The sequence below is a fragment of the Calypte anna genome, chromosome 4B, assembly GCF_003957555.1.
Source record: "Calypte anna isolate BGI_N300 chromosome 4B, bCalAnn1_v1.p, whole genome shotgun sequence".
Classification (NCBI taxonomy): Eukaryota; Metazoa; Chordata; class Aves; order Apodiformes; family Trochilidae; genus Calypte; species Calypte anna.
This window is the reverse complement of record NC_044249.1, coordinates 20,758,106-20,776,646: the sequence shown is the minus strand read 5'-3', so window position 1 is coordinate 20,776,646 and position 18,541 is coordinate 20,758,106. Positions and strand designations below refer to the sequence as shown.

The 18,541-nt window shown below is 48.6% G+C and overlaps 1 protein-coding gene across 7 annotated transcripts in view; it reads right to left on the bottom strand.

Moving 5' to 3' along the window:
* Positions 1-247: 247 nt before the first annotated feature.
* RNF24 (ring finger protein 24) overlaps positions 248-18,541 on the bottom strand; it is a 31,100-nt gene continuing 12,806 nt past the window's right edge. For 5 of the 7 annotated variants that reach the window (XM_030450855.1, XM_030450854.1, XM_030450856.1 and 2 more), the window contains 5 exons: positions 13,145-13,294; positions 5,532-5,574; positions 5,392-5,433; positions 2,835-2,914; positions 248-1,631 (listed from right to left, as the gene is read on the bottom strand). In XM_030450855.1, coding sequence (XP_030306715.1) covers positions 1,493-1,631; positions 2,835-2,914; positions 5,392-5,433; positions 5,532-5,574; positions 13,145-13,287 — 447 coding nt within the window. In that variant the 5' untranslated portion in view covers positions 13,288-13,294 and the 3' untranslated portion in view covers positions 248-1,492. Of the gene's footprint in view, positions 1,632-2,834; positions 2,915-5,391; positions 5,434-5,531; positions 5,575-13,144; positions 13,295-15,237; positions 15,308-18,541 lie in introns of those variants that run through there. The other 2 variants (XR_003987594.1, XM_030450858.1) reach the window with 2 other exon arrangements.

The following is an 18,541-nucleotide window of genomic DNA, read 5'->3' as shown; positions in this document are numbered from 1 at the left end:
CCAAAAAAACCTGCTTTTTATTTACATTTCAAGTCAAATCCACATGCAAACCGTTTTGGTTTTCTGTTGCCTTTGTGGTGGGTTTTTTTTTTTGGGTTTTTTTTTTTTTTCCTTAAGAATAGTGTGATTAGCAAAAAAAGTCACCTTATTAGGATTCCAAAATAGCAATTAAATATACAAAAATATAGCTTACAAAAACAACAAAACCCCCCAAAACAAACGAAAGGAAACAAAACCCCCAAACAAACAAAAAAAATAAAACCAAAACAACACCCAACCCCCTCAGCCAACTTTTAAAAAAATATTCTGCTGCAGAATCCGTAGTGTACAAACACATCTGAGAGGCTCCATAAACAGCCCTGGGAGTATTTACAGGAGAAAGGGGGGGAGACAAGACCCCCAGGATGGGCTGGGAGGGTCAGGAAAGCTGCTGCTGTGGTAATACTGACACCCCCTTCCCTTCAAAAAAGAAAAATAAAATATAATAAAGGGAGTTTCAAAGTTTCAGGGCGTTTGCTACAGTGCCCGGATTTGCCCGGTGAGGTGGTGGAGAGGTGAGGGGGTGGCACAGCCCACACACCCCATCCCCAGCAGCTTTTTTTGGGGTGTTTTGGCAAAGAGTCCCTCACCCAGACCCCCTCCCGGTCCCTGGGGTGAGGCTGGAAGTGCTGGATGAACCCAAAAGAGAGGAGTTTTTGCCTGCCCCCCCTGCTAACTCCCCTCCCACCACCCCATTGCTGTGGTTTGGAGGTGGTGGCTGATGGTTCCCACCAGGATGGTGCCCATCAGGGGATCCATGAGGTAGCCCAGCACAACCAGGAGGGGGGTGACCACCCTAAAACCCACCCCACCCATCCTGGGGGTGACCCCAACCTCCCCCCTACCCCTCTTAGTCCTTTCAGAGGAGCAGTGGTGGCTCTGCAGCACCAACCCCAGGAGTGGGGGGGCTGAGACCCAGTTTTCCAGCTGGGAATTGCCAAGGCAAAGGCAACCCCGTGAAGTAATGGCAACGAGGATGGGGCAGGGCCCAACGTGGTGCTCCAGGATCTCTCCTTGGATTTGGGGCAGGGATTCTGAAGGCGTTGGTGGGAGGGGGGGGGCAGCTGGGCTGGGGATTGTACCGGGATGCCGCGGGTGCTGGCAGGCGGTTCGGTTCGGTTCTGTCTTGCCCCAGGCTGCTTCCCATGGCTGGAGAAGGGATGTGCTGGAAGAAGGATTTCCTGCAGGGCACCTTTTGAGGACCCTAAGATCCCAGAAAGGGACAGAGCCCAGGCTGGAGGGACAGAGCCTTCACCCCAGCCCGGTTGGGTTGGGGGAGGTTTTTGGGGTCCTTCGTCTGCAGCCCACGGGGTTTTGTCCCTCCCTAAAGTGCTCCGAGCCCCCCGCCCGGTCACCTGCATCCTCTCCTGTCCCTTGGTGCTGGTGCCACAGTGCTTTGGTTGTCCCCGTGTCCCCGGGGGGGCAGTCAGTCCCTGGCAGGGGCAGGGCAGAGCTATACGATGTTCTCGGCGCCGGGGAGGGGTCCCTGGGGGGGTCCCGGGTCCTGTTTGCTGTGGAGCTGGGCCAGCTGCAGGACTGGCATGTTGCAGAGGGGACAGACCTTCCGGACCTCCAGCCACTTGATGAGGCACCTGGGGAGGGGGACAGAGACACAGGGAGGGGGTGAGGAGGAAGAGGAAGGGGGATGCAAAGCCCCTGCACCCCCAGCTCGGTGCTGCCCGCACCCTCGGGTGGGGTGAGAGGGATGGGGGGGCCCAGGTTGGGTCTGGTGTCACCTCCCTGGGGGTGCTGCCACAGGTTGGGTTCAACATTTAGGGGGCTTTTAGATGTTTTCAGGGTGTTTTTTAAGTGCTGATGTGGATCTTTGTGTGTGTGGAGTTTTGATATATAAATGTAGCTAAAATAATGGGCAATTATATTGAGATTAATATAAAAACATAAAAATAAATGTATATGTAGCACATATTTTATGTATTAAATGTGTACATTTAGGTTTTGTACAGATGTATTTTATAAAAAGTGGGAAAATTGTTTATTTATATAGAAAAATAAAGAAAAATGTGTTTATGTAGAATATACACTATATGCAATCTAAACCTTTCATATATATCTACAGTATATGTCATTTATATATATTATATATATTATAGATATAGTTATATATCTATATTTATATTTTATATACATTTATATATAGATATATTTCTATTTAATATAGATATATTTATAAAATGCATAAATCATATATAACTTTGTGTTTATAGATATATTTTCATTGTTGTGTATGTATATATATCTATTTTACAAGTAGATACATAATATATATTATATATATAAACACTTTTTTCCATTTTTTATAAAATACATTAGTATAAACTCTCTCTATGCACATTCCTCATGGATCATGGAGTGTGGGAAGGATCCATGAGGATCCTCAAGGTCAACTCCAGGCTCTTCCAGGCCAAGCTGCAAGTCCAAACACCCCCAGATAACAACAAGAGGCTCAGGGCTGTGACCTTGGCTCCTTGTCCTGTGCTTCTGAATACTTATTTTATAATTATCTATAAACTTCAGATATGAAAATACACATATTTTATATCTGTAACTATATAAACCACACACACAAATCTATACATGTGTTTTGGAGCATATACAGCCTGTGTGTGTGGCTATATATATATATATTTACTTAAAGTGAAGTGGCTTTGCCTGCTCACAGTGCTGCTCCAGACACTCCAGTTTATTCCACAGGGGATTTTTATTTATTTTTTTGGCTGCAATTCCTTCCTTTCCCTCTGGAATTGGGGTGAGCAGAGGATTCAGGGCACACTTACTTTCTGTGGAAGGCATGTTTGCAGGGACAGATCCCCAGCTCATCCTTGGGCTTGAATTCCTCCAAGCAAACAGCACAGATCTGGAAAAGAGGAGAAGAGGCCCTGAGTCAGCTGCTGGCAAGCAAAAAAAAAAAACCCCAAAAACCTCCAACCTTCCCCCTAAGCCATGTTTCCAACTTCTCCCCTGGTGCTCACCTCAGGCTGGGGGGAAAAGAGGGCAATTTGGTTTCTGATGGCCACAAGGATCCCTTGGGAAGGTGCCCCAGGGAAAGGAAACTCCTCTTTCACTCTAAACCCTCTGGTTCTGACCCAGCAGCTGCTTTACAAATGTTTGGAAGGTTTCTGCACCCCAGAGAGGGTTGAAATCCCCCTCTAAAGCCTTCCCAGAGCTCACTGCCTGGGGCTGGGGTCTTCCCTTCCCAGTGGAGGGAACCTCAGAGCAGCATAATAAATACTTTTGACCTCTTGGGATGTTTTGGGATGCTGGGAGATGAATCCACAGGGATAACTGGGAACAGGAAAAAGACCAGGACTTCCCAGCAGGTAAAGAAACGAAAACAAAAACCAGCTGAAATCTCCCTTCTCTTAAGCCACCAGGTTTTCCTGACACTTTCTGGATCTTCCTGGATGTTTTATGGGGTTTTTTTTCCCCTCCTGGCTTGGGAGTCTCCAGCAGTCTGAAAGAAGGCTCAGCCCAGCTGCCAAAAACCCCTGGGGGTGACTGGTGAGTTCCATGGGAGGCTCCCGGGTTTCCTGGGAAGGCAGGGAGATTTTCCAGCCACCCAAAAGCCTCTCTGAGACTTTTTTTTCTTTTTTTTTTTTTTTCACTTTTCTATTTGTTTTTCTTTTGTTGTGTTTTTTTTTTTTTTTTAATCGAAGGAGCAAACGCTGGGATCAGTCCCTGAGGAACACACACACCCTGTGAGCCACGTGAAGGGCTGGGAGAGGAGGAGTGAATGGAGAAAGAAAAACAAACAAAGGGAGAAAAAAAAAAAAAAGGAAAAAAAAGGGAAAAAAAACCACCCCAAAAGAGGGGAAACGAGAGAGCTCGGTGGGGACTTTCCCCTCCACAAGACTCCAGCTGAGCCTTGGCAGCCTCCCTGGGATGTTGCAAAATCCTTCCCCCTCCTCCTGCTCTGCTTTCCAGAACTCTTTTACTGTAAATCCCAAAATCCAAATGCCCAAATGGGATGTTTTAGAGGGAGATGGGGAAAAATCTTCTTTCTGAATGCCAGGGAAGAGCTTGAGCTGCTCTGTCCCCCTTCCCACTGATCCCTTGTCCTCCCTGAAAGAACTGGAGCTGGGAGAGCAGGGAGCAGAGGGGATGGAGGAGGAGGAAGGGTTCCCAAATCCCCCCCTAAGATGAGAAGCTCACCCTGAGAAGGGTTTTAAGCCTGTGTGCTGGCAAAAAAACCCCCAAAACCTGCTGTAAGTCAGTTTAATGCCAGGGGACCAGAAATAACCCTTTCTGCTGCCCTCCTGCCCTCAGGATTTCACCCCTCGGCTGGCAGAGGGTGAGGATGAAAGGTGGGATGGGGTCTTGTTGCTCTGCTCAGGGTTTTAAAGAAAAAAATAAAATAAATAAAGCTTTTAGAAATTAATGGAGCTGGTATTTAACAGCCAGGTGTCCAGGATGCTTGTGGGCATTTTTGTTGTCATTAGGGGAAATAAATCCAGGCTGGGTTTGAAGTTCCTGCAGATTCCTGCTCAACTTCATCAGAAAAAAAGAAAAAAAAGTCTGTAAATAGGGACACTGAGGCCCCAGAGAGCCTGGAAACCTGAGGAGAACAAGACAGGGGCTTTAAACCTCTCAGGGCAGGCAGGTAGAGGTGGATTAGGGTAACATAATTAATCCAAGCCATGTTCCAGCCTCTGGAAATCCTCATAATGGTTCATGGAGAGGGAGCCAGCCAGGAGCTGCTTTTACACCCGGATGGTGGGGATGGGGCAGTGGCTGGCACAGTTTAAAACAAGTTTAAATGAGAAGTTTAAATGCAAAGTTGAAGTTCAAAGTCTTCCAGGGCTTTGCTTTTACAGCTGTCACAGGCTCTGCCCTCCTCCTAAAGCTGAGGGAAAAAACTTCCTGGTTTTGGGGTTGGAAAAAAGGGGGTTTCATTGTTAAGCCATCCAAGCAGATGTCCCTTTGCCTGCCTCTCCCAGCCTGCTCTTCCCTGGAAAGCTGGAGGGGCAGGGTGTGTTTATCCTGGATTTCTGTTAAATCCTGGCAGAGCAGGGATGTGCTGGGAATGGTCATGCTGGGATGGTGGCAGTGCTGGAAGGGACAGAACCATCCAGTGACATGGTTTATAAACAGCCCAGCCTGAATCTGCCTTCAGCTTTCATCCACAGCTTTTTATCCCAGTGATAATAATCATGGAAACAGCAAATATGAAACCAGTGCACTGAATAATAACAGTTCAGTAAAGAATAATGATGTGATACATAAAAAATAAGGCTGTAAATTGGAGTAATAATTAATAATAATGTTGCCAGCCCCCCCTCTGCTCCCCCAGGCTGAGGAAGAGGATGGTGAGGAGGTCCCAAGGGATGAACTCACCTCGTGTAGGTTCAACTCCTTCACCTTTTCCTTGAGTATCACCTGTAAGACAGAGGATGAGGGTCAGGACACACCAGTGTTTGCAGCAAAACCCTCCCATGGGGATCTCCTCCTATATCCCAGAAGATTTCTCTTCTCACCTGTTTGTAGGCATAGAGCTCTTTGTGTGCTTGATGCCTGAGCCTGCAATCAAAAACAGAGGAAAGATGAAATCAGGCCAAAACCAATCAATCAATTAATCCCCACATTTCATTTCCCTCCTTTCCAAATTTAATCTTCTTTTTAATTTGTCATTTCAGAAACAAGACTGGTCCCACAAACCCATGCATTTAAGCAACAGCCAGACTGGGAAGGGAAGCTGGAAAGGCAGTGTCTCCATCCAGAAGAGCACAACCTCCTCCCATTTTCCTCCTTTGACTTCCCTAATTCCCCACACTGGCACCACCTGTGCTGTTAACACCAGCAAAAGCTGCTGAGTCCATCAGAAGCTCCCAAAATCCCCCCAGTTTCCAACCATTTCTGCTGCCAACAACTTCCAGGCTGGACCTGGCACCTCCCTCCGAGCCATGGGTGTTGGGATTCATCCCCAAGCAAGGATGAGGAAGGAGAACTCCCTGCTCAGAAGCCCCCTCATGCTGCTTTGGTGATGCTGGGTTGCTCCTCAAACACAGCTTTCTCTCTGATTCACAAATGCTGCTTGTGCCTCCCAGACCCTCAGGAATCACAGGATCATTATAGCTGGAAAAGACCTTCAAGATCACCAACTCCAACCACCAACTCAACACCACCATGTCCTGAAGTGCCACGTTTTTTGAACACCATTTTTTGAACAGCACCACCTGTGCTGTTAACACCAACAAAAGCTGTTGAGCTCATCAGAAGCTCCCAAAATCCCCCCAGTTTCCAACCATTTCTGCTGCCAACAACTTCCAGGCTGGACCTGGCACCTCCCTCCAAGCCATGGGTGTTGGGATTCATCCCTAAGCAAGGATGAAGGAGGAGAACTCCCTGCTCAGAAGCCCCCTCGTGCTGCTTGGGTGATGCTGGGTTGCTCCTCAAACACAGCTTTCTCTCTGATTCACAAATGCTGCTTGTGCCTCCCAGACCCTCAGGAATCACAGAATCATTATAGCTGGAAAAGACCTTCAAGATCACCAACTCCAACCACCAACTCAACACCACCATGTCCTGAAGTGCCACATTTTTAAAACACCTCCAGGGATGGGGATTCCACCACTGCCAGGGCCTGACCAACTCTTTCAGTAAAGAATTTTTTTCCTAATATTCAACCCAAGCATTGACCAACAGACCACTGCCTGGCTGAGCAAGCAAAGGATGGGTGTTTATCCAAAGAAAGCTTTGGAGGAGAAGCAATGGGATGTCTTCCCTCTTACCACAGAGCAGAGGGCAGTTTAATAGCCAGAGAGCTGCCAAAAACCTCAGGGAAACCTTTACCTTAACCTCTGGTAAATCAGGGGGTGACAAGCCCAAGCTGTGCCCCAGGGAGTGCCCTGTCCTGGGGAAGGATCTGAGGCTGAAGCCAATGCCATGGTGGAGCAAAATCAGGCTTATAAACTGCTTGCTCTCAACTGTTTTTTCAAACCACTGTTCTCAGCACAGTTTTGGGGCTTTGGGGGGATTTTTTTTTCTCCACCAATAACATCCATTCCTGGATGAAATCAAGTGATGGAGGGGGTGAACCTATTCCAAAAATTCCTGCCATGGTGGCAGCAGGAATCTGAGATCAGGAGAAAAAAAGGCCAGGCCTGTTCCCTCCCTTTCCAACCTCCCCTCTAGGGGTGGGAGCATTTGTTCCCATTCCTGAGGATGGAGCAAACCAGCAAAAAACACCAAACCACATCACATCCCTCCATAGATTTCAGTTCAAACTCTTATTAATAAAACATCTCCCCACAGCAGAACAAGCAGCAGCCCTTGTCCCACAACCTGCTGGGAAGCTCTGCAGGCATCAGTTGGTCAGGGGCTGATTATTCTCCTAAAATAAATGCATTTGTATAAAAAATAACATGGCAAGACATGGCATTTAGTGAAGTGCTCTGTGAGAGGGAAATCAGGGAGGTGAAAGAATTGGCCAAGGGCTTTAAAAAGATGTCAGTGTGTGTCTGCAGGGCTTGGGGAGGGGTAGGAATATTTTCCCCAGCCCAGCTGGAGTCTGAGTTCAGTTGGGAAATCCCCTTGCTTGTGACTTCACTCCTTCAAAAATATTCTGGGGGTTGTCTCAAACCCAGGACATTTCACCCTGAGTTCTAAAAGTAGGATGGATAAATTGATGCCTTTTGTTTTTTGCCTGAAAACACCCCCTGCAAAACATCACGGGCCTTAGAAGTTGAGGAATGAATAAAAATGCACTTGAATGCTGCAGAGAGGGTTGATAAGGCAGCTCCTGAGCCCTGGATTTAGCAGGGAGCATCCTTCCCCCTCTAAAGATGCAGGGAACCTGCCTGCAGGGCCAGGGCTAAAGCTGGAGTAGGCAGGAAGGAGAAGGCTGGGGTTGCATCCCTCCAACCCTCCATCCTTTCTGCTCACCACCCCGAGCAGAAGCTGCAGGAACAATGGAGAAAACAGGATGGAACCAGCATGATCCACAGGGATCCCGGAGGCTGGGAAACTGCTTATGAAACACAGCTGGGGCAGAGCAAGATGCACGGCCTGAGAGCACACAGGAGGGGAAAAAACTCTCCCAAGCAGGGGGAAAAAGCATCTGACAGAGCCCCAGTGGCTGCTGAGGTGTTGGGCTGGGTCAGGCAAAGCCAGCAGAGGGAAGGTGTTGAGAAGAACAAGGTGTGGTGGCAGCCAGCACCTGGCCATGGATCTGGGCAGCTCTGTGCCATCAGAGGGTGGGTGACACAAGAGTTGGTGCTGAGCTACGTGGGGAGTTTGCCAAATAAAAAAAAACCCCAAACCTCCCTGAAGGTGAGGGGGAACAGCACGAGCACGTGTGGTCTTGAAGTGTGTGAGCTCCATCTCCCCTCCATGATTTCCCTTTAAAGCCAAAAGATCCTGAGGCAGATGGATCCTGGTCAGCCTGAGTGCAGCTGCTGTAATGAGATCCCAGATCCTGGCAAGTGTTGCTCCCCCTCAGATCCAGGGTTTCATCCATCTCATGTCAAGAGCTGTGACTCTGGAGGAATTTCTGGCAGATGGTTGATTGAGATAAAGGACCACACAGCCTCTGGAAAGCCAGCGTGGGGCTGGAGATGGTGCCTGGCCCTGAATTTAATAACTCCTGGATTTTGTGAGCCCTTCCCAAGCTCTCCTGAAGGACAAGGAGCACCCTCTTACTCTGGGTGACACTGAATCACCTACAGCAAGTAAAGAAAATGCAGAAGGAACAACTTTTTGCAGGTTTACCTCCAAAATCTGCTAATTTGAGGCTTTAGAGTAGGAAAGTGCTGGGGCTGGATCTTCACCCCATCATCTTCCCAGCCTGGATGGGCTCCTGGGGCTCTGCAAACCCAACCACTGCATTTGATCCTGGCAGGTTTGAAGGCAGAAGGAAACAGCCCTATAAAAAAGGGCATTTTGAAGGGCTATGTCCCCTGGGCCTCCTGCAGATCTTGAGCTGCTCAAGAGTGGTCTGAGAGGAACAGGGGTGGGGAGGGTGCTGTGGTGCTGGATATTGGAAAGCACAGCACTGTTGGGCTCAGCATCCTCCAGAAGTGTTTTGGGAACTTTCATGGAGTCCACAGGGATCAGACACAAATGGCCACCTGCAAAAATTTAATTTCCTTTTCCTTATTATTATTATTATTGTTATTATTATTATAATATTTCCTCAAGCAGAGGCAGCAGCAGTGAGGGTGGCACCCATGCTGTGTACCCAAATGATTTGCAGTGACAGCAGAGCTTGAGATTCCCCTGCCTGGTGATGATCTTTGCTTGGATTTTTTGGCTGAAGTTCCTATCAGGCTCTGGTTTTGAGCCAGCCCACAGGAAAACATCCCCTCTCCCTCCTCTTGGAGAGGGCAGTGTGCTCTGTAGTGACACAGCTGAAAAGCAGAGCCCACGTGCCCCCTTCTTCCCAGCCACGTCCTTTATTTAATGCCATCAGCTCTGAGATTTGGGGTAAATAAACCAGATATTGGCTGCTCTGCACTCCGGATGCTTCCCCAGCCTGGAGAAGTGGAGGAGGAGGGCTCCAAGAAATGCTCTGATCTGGAGCAGGAGATGGGAGGCAGAGGTTGGAGGATGGTGTCATGAGCTCTGCTTGTTATTTGCCAAATATTTGCAGTTGTGGGAATCAGGAGAGATGAGGGAGAGGGAGAAGGAGAAGGAGAAGGAGAAGGAGAAGGAGAAGGAGAAGGAGAAGGAGAAGGAGAAGGAGAAGGAGAAGGAGAAGGAGAAGGAGAAGGAGAGGGAGAGGGAGAGGGAGAGGGAGAGGGAGAGGGAGAGGGAGAGGGAGAGGGAGAGGGAGAAGGAGAAGGAGAAGGAGAAGGAGAAGGAGAAGGAGAAGGAGAAGGAGAAGGAGAAGGAGAAGGAGAAGGAGAAGGAGAAGGAGAAGGAGAAGGAGAAGGAGAAGGAGAAGGAGAAGGAGAAGGAGAAGGAGAAGGAGAAGGAGAAGGAGAAGGAGAAGGAGAAGGAAGGAGAAGGAGAAGGAGAAGGAGAAGGAGAAGGAGAAGGAGAAGGAGAAGGAGACAGGAGAAGGAGAAGGAGAAAGGAGAAGGAGAAGGAGAAGGAGAAGGAGAAGGAGAAGGAGAAGGAGAAGGAAGGGAGAGGGGAAGGAGGAGGAGGAGGAGGAGGAGGAGGAGAAGGAGAAGGAGAAGGAGAAGGAGAAGGAGAAGGAGAAGGAGAAGGAGAAGGAGAAGGAGAAGGAGAAGGAGAAGGAGAAGGAGAAGGAGAAGGAGAAGGAGAAGGGGAAGGGGAAGGGAAGGGAAAGGGAAAGGGAACGGGAAAGGGAACGGGAAAGGGAACGGGAAAGGGAAAGGGAAAGGGAAAGGGAAAGGGGAAGGGAAAGGGAAAGGATGGGCTGTGTTGCCCCTAAACAGGACCTGAAGAAAGCCATGAGCTCCTGTTACCTGCAAATAATCCCTGTGGGATCAAGTGGAGCCTTGGAGCTCCCAATAGGACCATCCCTGCTCACACCCCTCTGCCCTGATGTGACAACACAGTGAGATCCTTCCTGCATCTGCTGGAAACACCTCTGATTTAACAGCCTCCAGACATAACTCTGTATTACAGCCACGCAGGGAAGGTTGAGATTGGGTATTAGGAGAAACTTCTTCATTGGAAGGGGCAGAGGCTGCCCAGGGAGGTGGTTGAATCACCAAACCTGGGGGTGTTTCAAAGCTGTGTAGATGTGGTGCTCAGGAGCATGGTTTAAGTGCTGGAGTTGATAAAGTGAGGTTAATGGTTGGTAAAGTGAGGTTAATGGTTGGCAGAGTGAGGTTATGGTTGGTAAAGTGAGGTTATGGTTGGCAGAGTGAGGCTATGGTTGGACTTGATGACCTGAAAGGTCTTTTCCAACCAGAACAATTCTGAGCTCTCCTTGCAGAAGGGGGTCAGGCACACACAGGGTAACCCAGGAGGCTTCAGCAGATGCTTTGGGAAGGGAAAAAGATTCAATTTAAATCGCAGATCTCACTTTATACATCAAATCCTCCTGGGTATGTCCTTGCCATGCAGCCAGGCCCCAGCAATGCTCTGGTGTTGAACAGCAAGCCTTGGTGCACTCATTTGGGATGCTCTGCAGCCACAGGTGAGACCTCCTCATCCTGCTGCCCACCTACAAGGCTTTCCACACCATGCTGAAGCTTTTCTGCCCCCTAAAAGCTGAGGTTTCACAGCAAATCCAAAGGATCTGGATGCTCCTGAGGCACAGCTATAGCCCATGGCACGGGGAAACTCTTCAAAACAGGAGCTGAAGGATTCTTCTTTGGTTTTGTTTTGCTAATAACAGAACTAGGGGGGGGGTTTGAAGAGCAATTTATAAAGTCTCTGTAGAGTTTAGGGATCATGAGATGATCTAATCCAAGCTCCCATCTCTCATAGCTCATTAAACAGCACTTCATTTCTCCTGGGAATGGAAGCCAAATCAGCTCATCCAGAAAGGAGTCCTGTCTTGATTTGAAGACATGAAGAGACAGAGGACTTGCCACTTTCCTTGCTGGCTTGTTTCAATGGTTACTCACCCTCTCACTTACAACACACCTCTAAAGTTCTAAATTTACAGATTTTCTGGCTTGATCTTCCAGACATTACTACTTGTTATTTCTTCTTTGGGGCAGAACACACCCAGCAAGACCCGGTGCTCAGGAAAATACTCTGAAAGTCCAAACACCTCTTCATTTTGCAAGCCAGCCATATAGATTCAAGCTCAACCTGGGCAAAACAACTCCTTGAGCCTTCAGAACACCAGCTGTCTAATTTTTTTTTTTTTGTCCCCTCCTGCTGGTGTCCCAGTTTGAATGCAAACACTGGAGGCAGGTGCAATATCCCAGCACAGACTTTGTTAACATCAAACATTGAGATGCAAATCTCCTGGCTGGGAATGACTCCTTGATCTATTCCTGCAGGGTGGGCAGATGTGTTGCACCTTCAAACAATTTTTTCTTCTACATAATTGTGGGTAAAGCTGAAGAGATGATGGCCAGGCAGTCCAAGTCACCCCTGGGTAAGCCTGGGTTTGGTCTGACCTGCATGTTTTAAGAGGCTTTGCTTCATACAGAGTTGAAAAGAGGTGGAAATTATCAATTATTTAAAAGGTGGCACAGAAATTTTGCTTTCCTGGTCTAAAAAAGCTAGACAATAATAAATAAAAAGCCTGAAAGGACTGGCTGCTGTGAGCCAGTCAGATGCAGCCTCCTTGGTGCAAGGAGAGACCAGGAGTGTGACTTATGGGGAGAGAGGGAAGGGATGCAACGTATGCAGAGCTGGCAGGGATCTGGGGCAATCCAGAAAGCCAGAGGGGAAGGAAAAGGGATGGAAAAGCTCTTCTGCAAAGTGACAGGGGAGCTCTGGGCATGCAGGATTTCAGCAGCTGCTGCTGGCACAGTGATGGTTTCTGCTCCAGCTGGTGTGGACAGGCACAGCTGGAGCTGGGTTATCAGCACAACTCATCCCCATCACCACCTCAGTTCCCAAGCACTCTGTTTTTCCCTGCTTACCTTTCCCTTTCCCTCAAGCTGGAAGACTTTCTCCTCCCAATTAGTAGCCCCCACTCTCTCCCTAGTGGCTCATAAAATAATTAAAAGAAGCCCCAGACTGGAACAACCTTTAAACCTCCCGCTGCCCACCGCTCAGCTGAACAAATCACCTCTGCATCATTAATCTCCAAACTGCACTGTTGAATGAGCAATTTGTGTACAATAATGAAGGGGGCAGGTAATAAACATTTCTTAAGCACACAGTACACAAGTTACTCATTAAAGGGGGAAATGTGTTGAAACACTGAGCAGAAAGCAGGAACCATAAACCATCTCTTTTTTAAGTCTTTCTGAGAAGCCGACCATGTTTTCCACACCTGCCTGAGCACAGACAGAAAGCTGCCTCCTGGTTTTGAAGCAGATAATGTCACACACAGAAAGCTGTCTCCTGGTTTGAAGGCAGGTAATGGAATAAAGCCCCTGTGGGACTGGAAGCTCCCAAGATCTTCAGGATTCACTGTGTACACGCCGGGTCTGTTGGCTCTATCAGGGATGAGCCTTGGGTCTGACACTGCAGGGCTGAGTAAATTCTTGGATGGTGAGGGGAAGTTAAACCACTGCAGGGGTCACATCAGGGAATGTTCTCTTACCTGATCAAGTAGCAACAGAAGAGCAAACTGAGGATGAAGACGAAGATGGCTGTGCCAAAAACCACAATGTATATGTTGAGAGGCAGGTTCTGGAACCCGATGTTCGGCATCCTGAAACTGTAATGCTGGAAGTCCGAGCTCATGGGTAGGCTGCAGAGACAGGGAAAAAAAAAACACAGGGATGTGAAGCTCCTCTGGCAGCATGGGATGCTCTTCCCAGACCAAAGGCCCCTCCAAAGGCAGGCAGAGGGGATGGAGAGGGCAGCCAGCAGCACGGTCTTCTCACTCCTCACCCCCCAGGGTGAAAGACTCTTTGCCTGAATCTGAGCCCCCAGCTCGGTGACCCTGAAAACAAAGCAGGGCTGGCTCAGCCAAGGCTGGGATTTTTCTTCTCCTGCTGTGAGCTTCCCCTCCAGCTCTTTTCCCCTTTTCCCTACTCACATCATCCTTTAAGTTAAATGTCACATCAGACGGACAGCAGGGATTTGCGTCCGAGCACCTCCAACTGCAGTCCCTCATTAATTTACTGCAAAGCCCTCATTAATTTGGCCAAAATACTAAAAGCAGCCCCAAAGCCTTGCAGCAAGGCAGGTTTTCCTTCCCTGCAGTTTCCAAGACCAATTCCTCATTCTCTAGAAAATTCCCCCCCTCCTAAACTATTCAGCATACGCTCGAACGGGCGCGGGTTCAACATGCTCCCACCACATCCCCAGCAGAAAAGAGAGGACAGGGACATTCCTATCCCCCAGTGCCACTGAGAAATTAGAAAGGTCATAAAAGAAGTTTGGCTTTAAGACGTGAGATCTGGGTTGGGTGATTTAAGGGCATTTTTCAGCTCTTTTTCCTGCTTCCCCCCCAGCAAAAACCCCCAAGGCAACCGTGAGCAGGAGACGCAAAGACTTTGGCTGCTGACATCTCGGACGCGTGACCAAAACCTCCCTCCCCTTGGAGAGACCCAATTAAAACATGAGCAGCTGCCTGGGATAATGACTCCAGTGTATCATCCTTCTCGTGGTTTTGGTTTTATGATTCATCACACGGGACACTGGTGTTACAACAATCCTAACAGAGTGCTTTTTAGGAGCCAGGCAGAAAACCAGTCTCTGTATCGCTGTAAAAACCCCCTCGCTGCCTGACCCCTCAAAACCTTTAACTGGAAAGCACAAATGGATATTTTTTCCTCCTTAATATTCCTTTCTGGTGTAATCATTCTCTGAGCCGTTCACCCATGAATGATTGCAGCCATCTCTGGCCAGGCATAAAGTTCACTCACCCCCAGCTAAGAAAAGGAAGTTTAAAAATATGCTTTTTTTTTTTTACTTTCTGCCCACAGGAGAGGGCTGGACCCAGGGTGCAAATAAATTTCACAATGAGCAGAGGAAGTACCTGCAGTCTGAACCCCACTTCCCAAATAAAACTACCAAGGTATAACAAAACCCTCCCCTAGAGAGCAGGGAGTTCTTGATGGCTCATTAATTACATGACTCCCAGTTTTGCATGGGATGAGAAGACGGCGGGAGAACCACGGGACCTGGACCTGAACATGCAGGGGAGTGATGCTCCAAAAATTAAACCATCCTCTAATTATCCAAACAGCATCCTCACTCCTGGATCTCCTTTCTCCCTTTCCTGCAGAGCCCACTGGGTTTTTCTCCATCCTGCCATTTTATGTATACAGGTTGGGAGCAGACTCACCTCTCATCCCAGCTGCTAGCCCCTCGCCCACACCCTCCTGGATGGAGGCAGCATCTCCTTGGGTGCCCAGTGCCCACCCGAGAGCCTCCTCTCTCCGGCTGCTTTCTGTTTCCTGGGCTCACTGGAAGTTTCAAGGCAATTTCTGGTAAAGCCTGGATTTGATTAAAGCCTTCAGAGAGCACCACGCATGTTCAGAAACTCTCCCGGTCAACGTGGAAACGCTACAAGAGCGCGGGGAGCTGACACCACCACCCCCCCTGTGGGCACTGCTGGGGAGAGGATTTTATAGCACAGCAACAACCCAGCAGCTCATGCTGCTCCACCAATGCTTGCTCCACTCAGCCGAGCTGGTTTGCTTTGCAAATAGATTTAAAAAAACCCCAAACCAGCCCCCAAACCTTTGTTCCCAGCTCCGGCGGAGTTACCGCACGGCTCAGCGTTGGGTTTGCTTTCGTCTCTGCGCCGTTTGTTGGGTCAAAGGGATTCAGAGGGTTCAGAGGCTCTCCTCTCGGTCATGGTCACACAACTGAGGATGTTTCTGCTGGGGGGATGAGGCTGTGGCTGTCCCCACTTGCCCTCAGGCTTGTGTTGGTAGTCACTGGTGCTGGCCAAGCTTGGCCAGTTCCAGCTCCTCAACCGCCCAAGAAAAAGAATCAAACGTCCTCCGTATGGGAAAGCTTCAGGAGACGTTTTGCAAGAAAGGAGAGATCACTCTTAGAGAAGAAGCTGCAAGCCAACCAGCACCACACTCCTAGTTTATATTACTTTATAGCTCCTTTAAGTTTTGAGGATCTTCTTACCAGAGCCGGGGGCTTTGGTTCAGCTCTCCCGCCAGACGTTGCAGCACAGCAAGCTCAAAAGCAGAGATAAGGAAGGTAGATCCAGAGGTAAAGCAGATCCAGGCTGGATTTAGAGCAGAAAATCCCATCGAGCCAGAAAAACTTAAAATCAGGTCCAGCCAAGCCATGCAGATCTTCCACTGACTCCCATGCCCATGGTGGAAGCTACAAACCACCAGAGCCCCCAGCTACCCACTGGTGGGGAGAACTGGAGCTCCATCCCAGCCACAGCAGCCTACTCTCCTCTTCCAGCAGCACCACTTCTTTCATATTTTGCCCCAAAAGGACATCCCCACCTTCCACACATCAGGGGGACAACACTCTGGTCCCCTACAGTGCAAGTCCAGTGAGTCCCACATCAGACTCCTCCAACCTCTGCATGAAATAACCTTCCCCACATTGGAGCTCCCCTTGTCCTCCCTCCTACCACTGCAACAGCTGAGAAACATTATGGCTTAGAGGGGAAAAAAGAAGTTAGCCTGCAGAGGATCCAGGAAACTGTTAACTTTGAAAGACTTCACTGAAATCTGATGATTTTAAGCAGCCAAGCTCTGGGGCTGGGGTTTTTTTATTAGGGGAGTGTGGTGGGGGAAGGAGCTGTGTTTTAATCTGCTTCAGATTTGCGAGAGCGCAGCCAAAAGAAATAAAAAAGAAGCCATAAAGAAGGACAGAAAGTTTCTGGTGCAGAACAAAAGCCTCCCTGTTGCTCTCTCCATGGCATTTCAGAGCAGGAAGATGCCCCTCAGCACCCCCAGCAGGTCCCACAGCCCCTGGGATGGGGGGGACAGCAGCTGCCTGGAGGAAAGGGAGATGGTACCCCAGAACTTGGGATTTCCCCAGGGCTGGATGAGACCCTCCCTGCAGTGTGGGGTTGTGGGGGAGGGAAAATGCTGACCTACTCCTCACCTGAAAAATGAACCTGCTGTGCAGACAGAGATCAAAGAGTGGCATGGAGTGAGAGGATGAGGGGGAGCAGATTTAAGTTAGAAGACAGCAGATAAAAAAGTAAACACATATACGTATATTTCTTTCAATATATATACATATTGTACTACCTTTTACTGCAATATATTGTGTATATGACAAGTTGGAAACAATATCTGTATTGTTATTGTTATATAAGTGATAAATATATATATATATTATATACCAAACTCCCTTTTGACTAAAGCACAGGAGAGAAAAATCTGATTTTCCCAGGCTGCAGCAGGGAGGGAACTGGGGGTATTTATTTAACAGCTTGCCAAACCAAAAGGGAACACTGGTGTCCTCATGATGGGGCTGAGAGAGCTGAGGGTGGCAACATCACAAAGCAGACTGACCCCAGCTCTGGGCCTCCTCCTTTGTCACACCCTCCAACAAACCCACCACCTGGGGCTGAGCCCATCCCTGTTGCTTCCAACCACTACAAAAAGGAGCTTTAATTAAGAGCCAGGTTGTGGTTAATGGCATATCAAGGAGTCAGGAAGTGTTACAGGTCAGCATTAGCTCCACAGCACTTTGATTACAAGTCGGGCTATTAAGGGCAAACCTAAATAAGCCACCTAGCCAAAATAATCCCTGTTCTAATCATCACAAGCACTTAATGAGCTTAATAAGTAGGGCCAACCATCAGGAGATTGCCAAGGGATCAATAAAGGAGGCAATTAACTTCTTACAGGCAGAGAAACTGAGGCAGGGAGGAGGGGAGCCAGGCAGGAATGGCACCAATTTACTGCAGGTGATGCCACGAGCATCATCAGCTGGCTGAAAGCCTCAGGTTTTTCTTTCCTGCTGCCTTGCCAGGTGGATTTGACCCCTACACTCCTTCAAGGGGTTTAACTTATTAAAAGCAGCTGCTTGGGGGTTTTATTTAGATTTGATCATTACTTATTTGCAACACCAGTGCATAAAGGGGCCATGGAGCACCAGGCATCACACCTAAACACAGCTCATGCTGTGGGGTGGTTTCAGTCTCTGCTGTCATATATAAAATCCCATTTTCAGAGGGATTTAACTTATGTTTCCCACATGAACAACTTCCTCCACAGGGATTCAACACAAACCTCAGGAGGTCTGAACCATCAACTGGGAAAACTGGATGGAGGTGGTGGTCCCAGCATCCCACTGGTCAAGTGGGTGAAGCCAACCTATCTCCAGGAAATGCTGAGCTCTAAAAACTCCACACAGGCAGGTTCCTGATTGAACCTGGGAATCTCAGAGAAAAAAAGAAATTCCAGGCTGTGGCCAAACTCCAAGGTGAAATATTTTCTGGGAAAGATTTCTAGCAGGCGTGAAGGGGTCTCAGGTTTCAAAGGCGTCACGCAAGGCTGCAGTGGGTTTTATACAGGTTTAACCAAAATGGTTATTAACTCAGGTGAAAGTTAAACTCTGAGCAGCTGACAAGACCTTTCTGAAATGCCCCACGTTGCACTGAGGAGCATGGTGTTCCTTCATGCTATAAATTCACAGCATAAGGGTTATTTCCTGGGTATGTCTCTTAGGATAGTGTTTTAAAAACAAAAAGATTTTTCCGGGTGTTTAAAAAGCAGCAAGAGAAGCCTGAGTTTAACTCACAGACACACAAGCACCCAAAGAAACCCCCTTTGTGAACCCCAAAAGAAAAATGAAGCCAGGACCTCAAGCAGCTGGAAGGAATTTCCTTCAGCTCCACCTCTGGAGTGAGTCCAGGGTGAGGATCGGCAGCGTTGACGGTGGGAAAATGGCAAGCAGCTGCAGAGCCAGCCCCCAAACCAGCATCACTGTCACCCAGGAGATGCTGAGATGCCACCAAACCACATCACCCTGGCCTGAGATGGAGCTGGGGGAAAAGCTCAGCACCACTCCAGCCAGGAGTGATGTCCTTTGCCTTCTGAAAACGGGA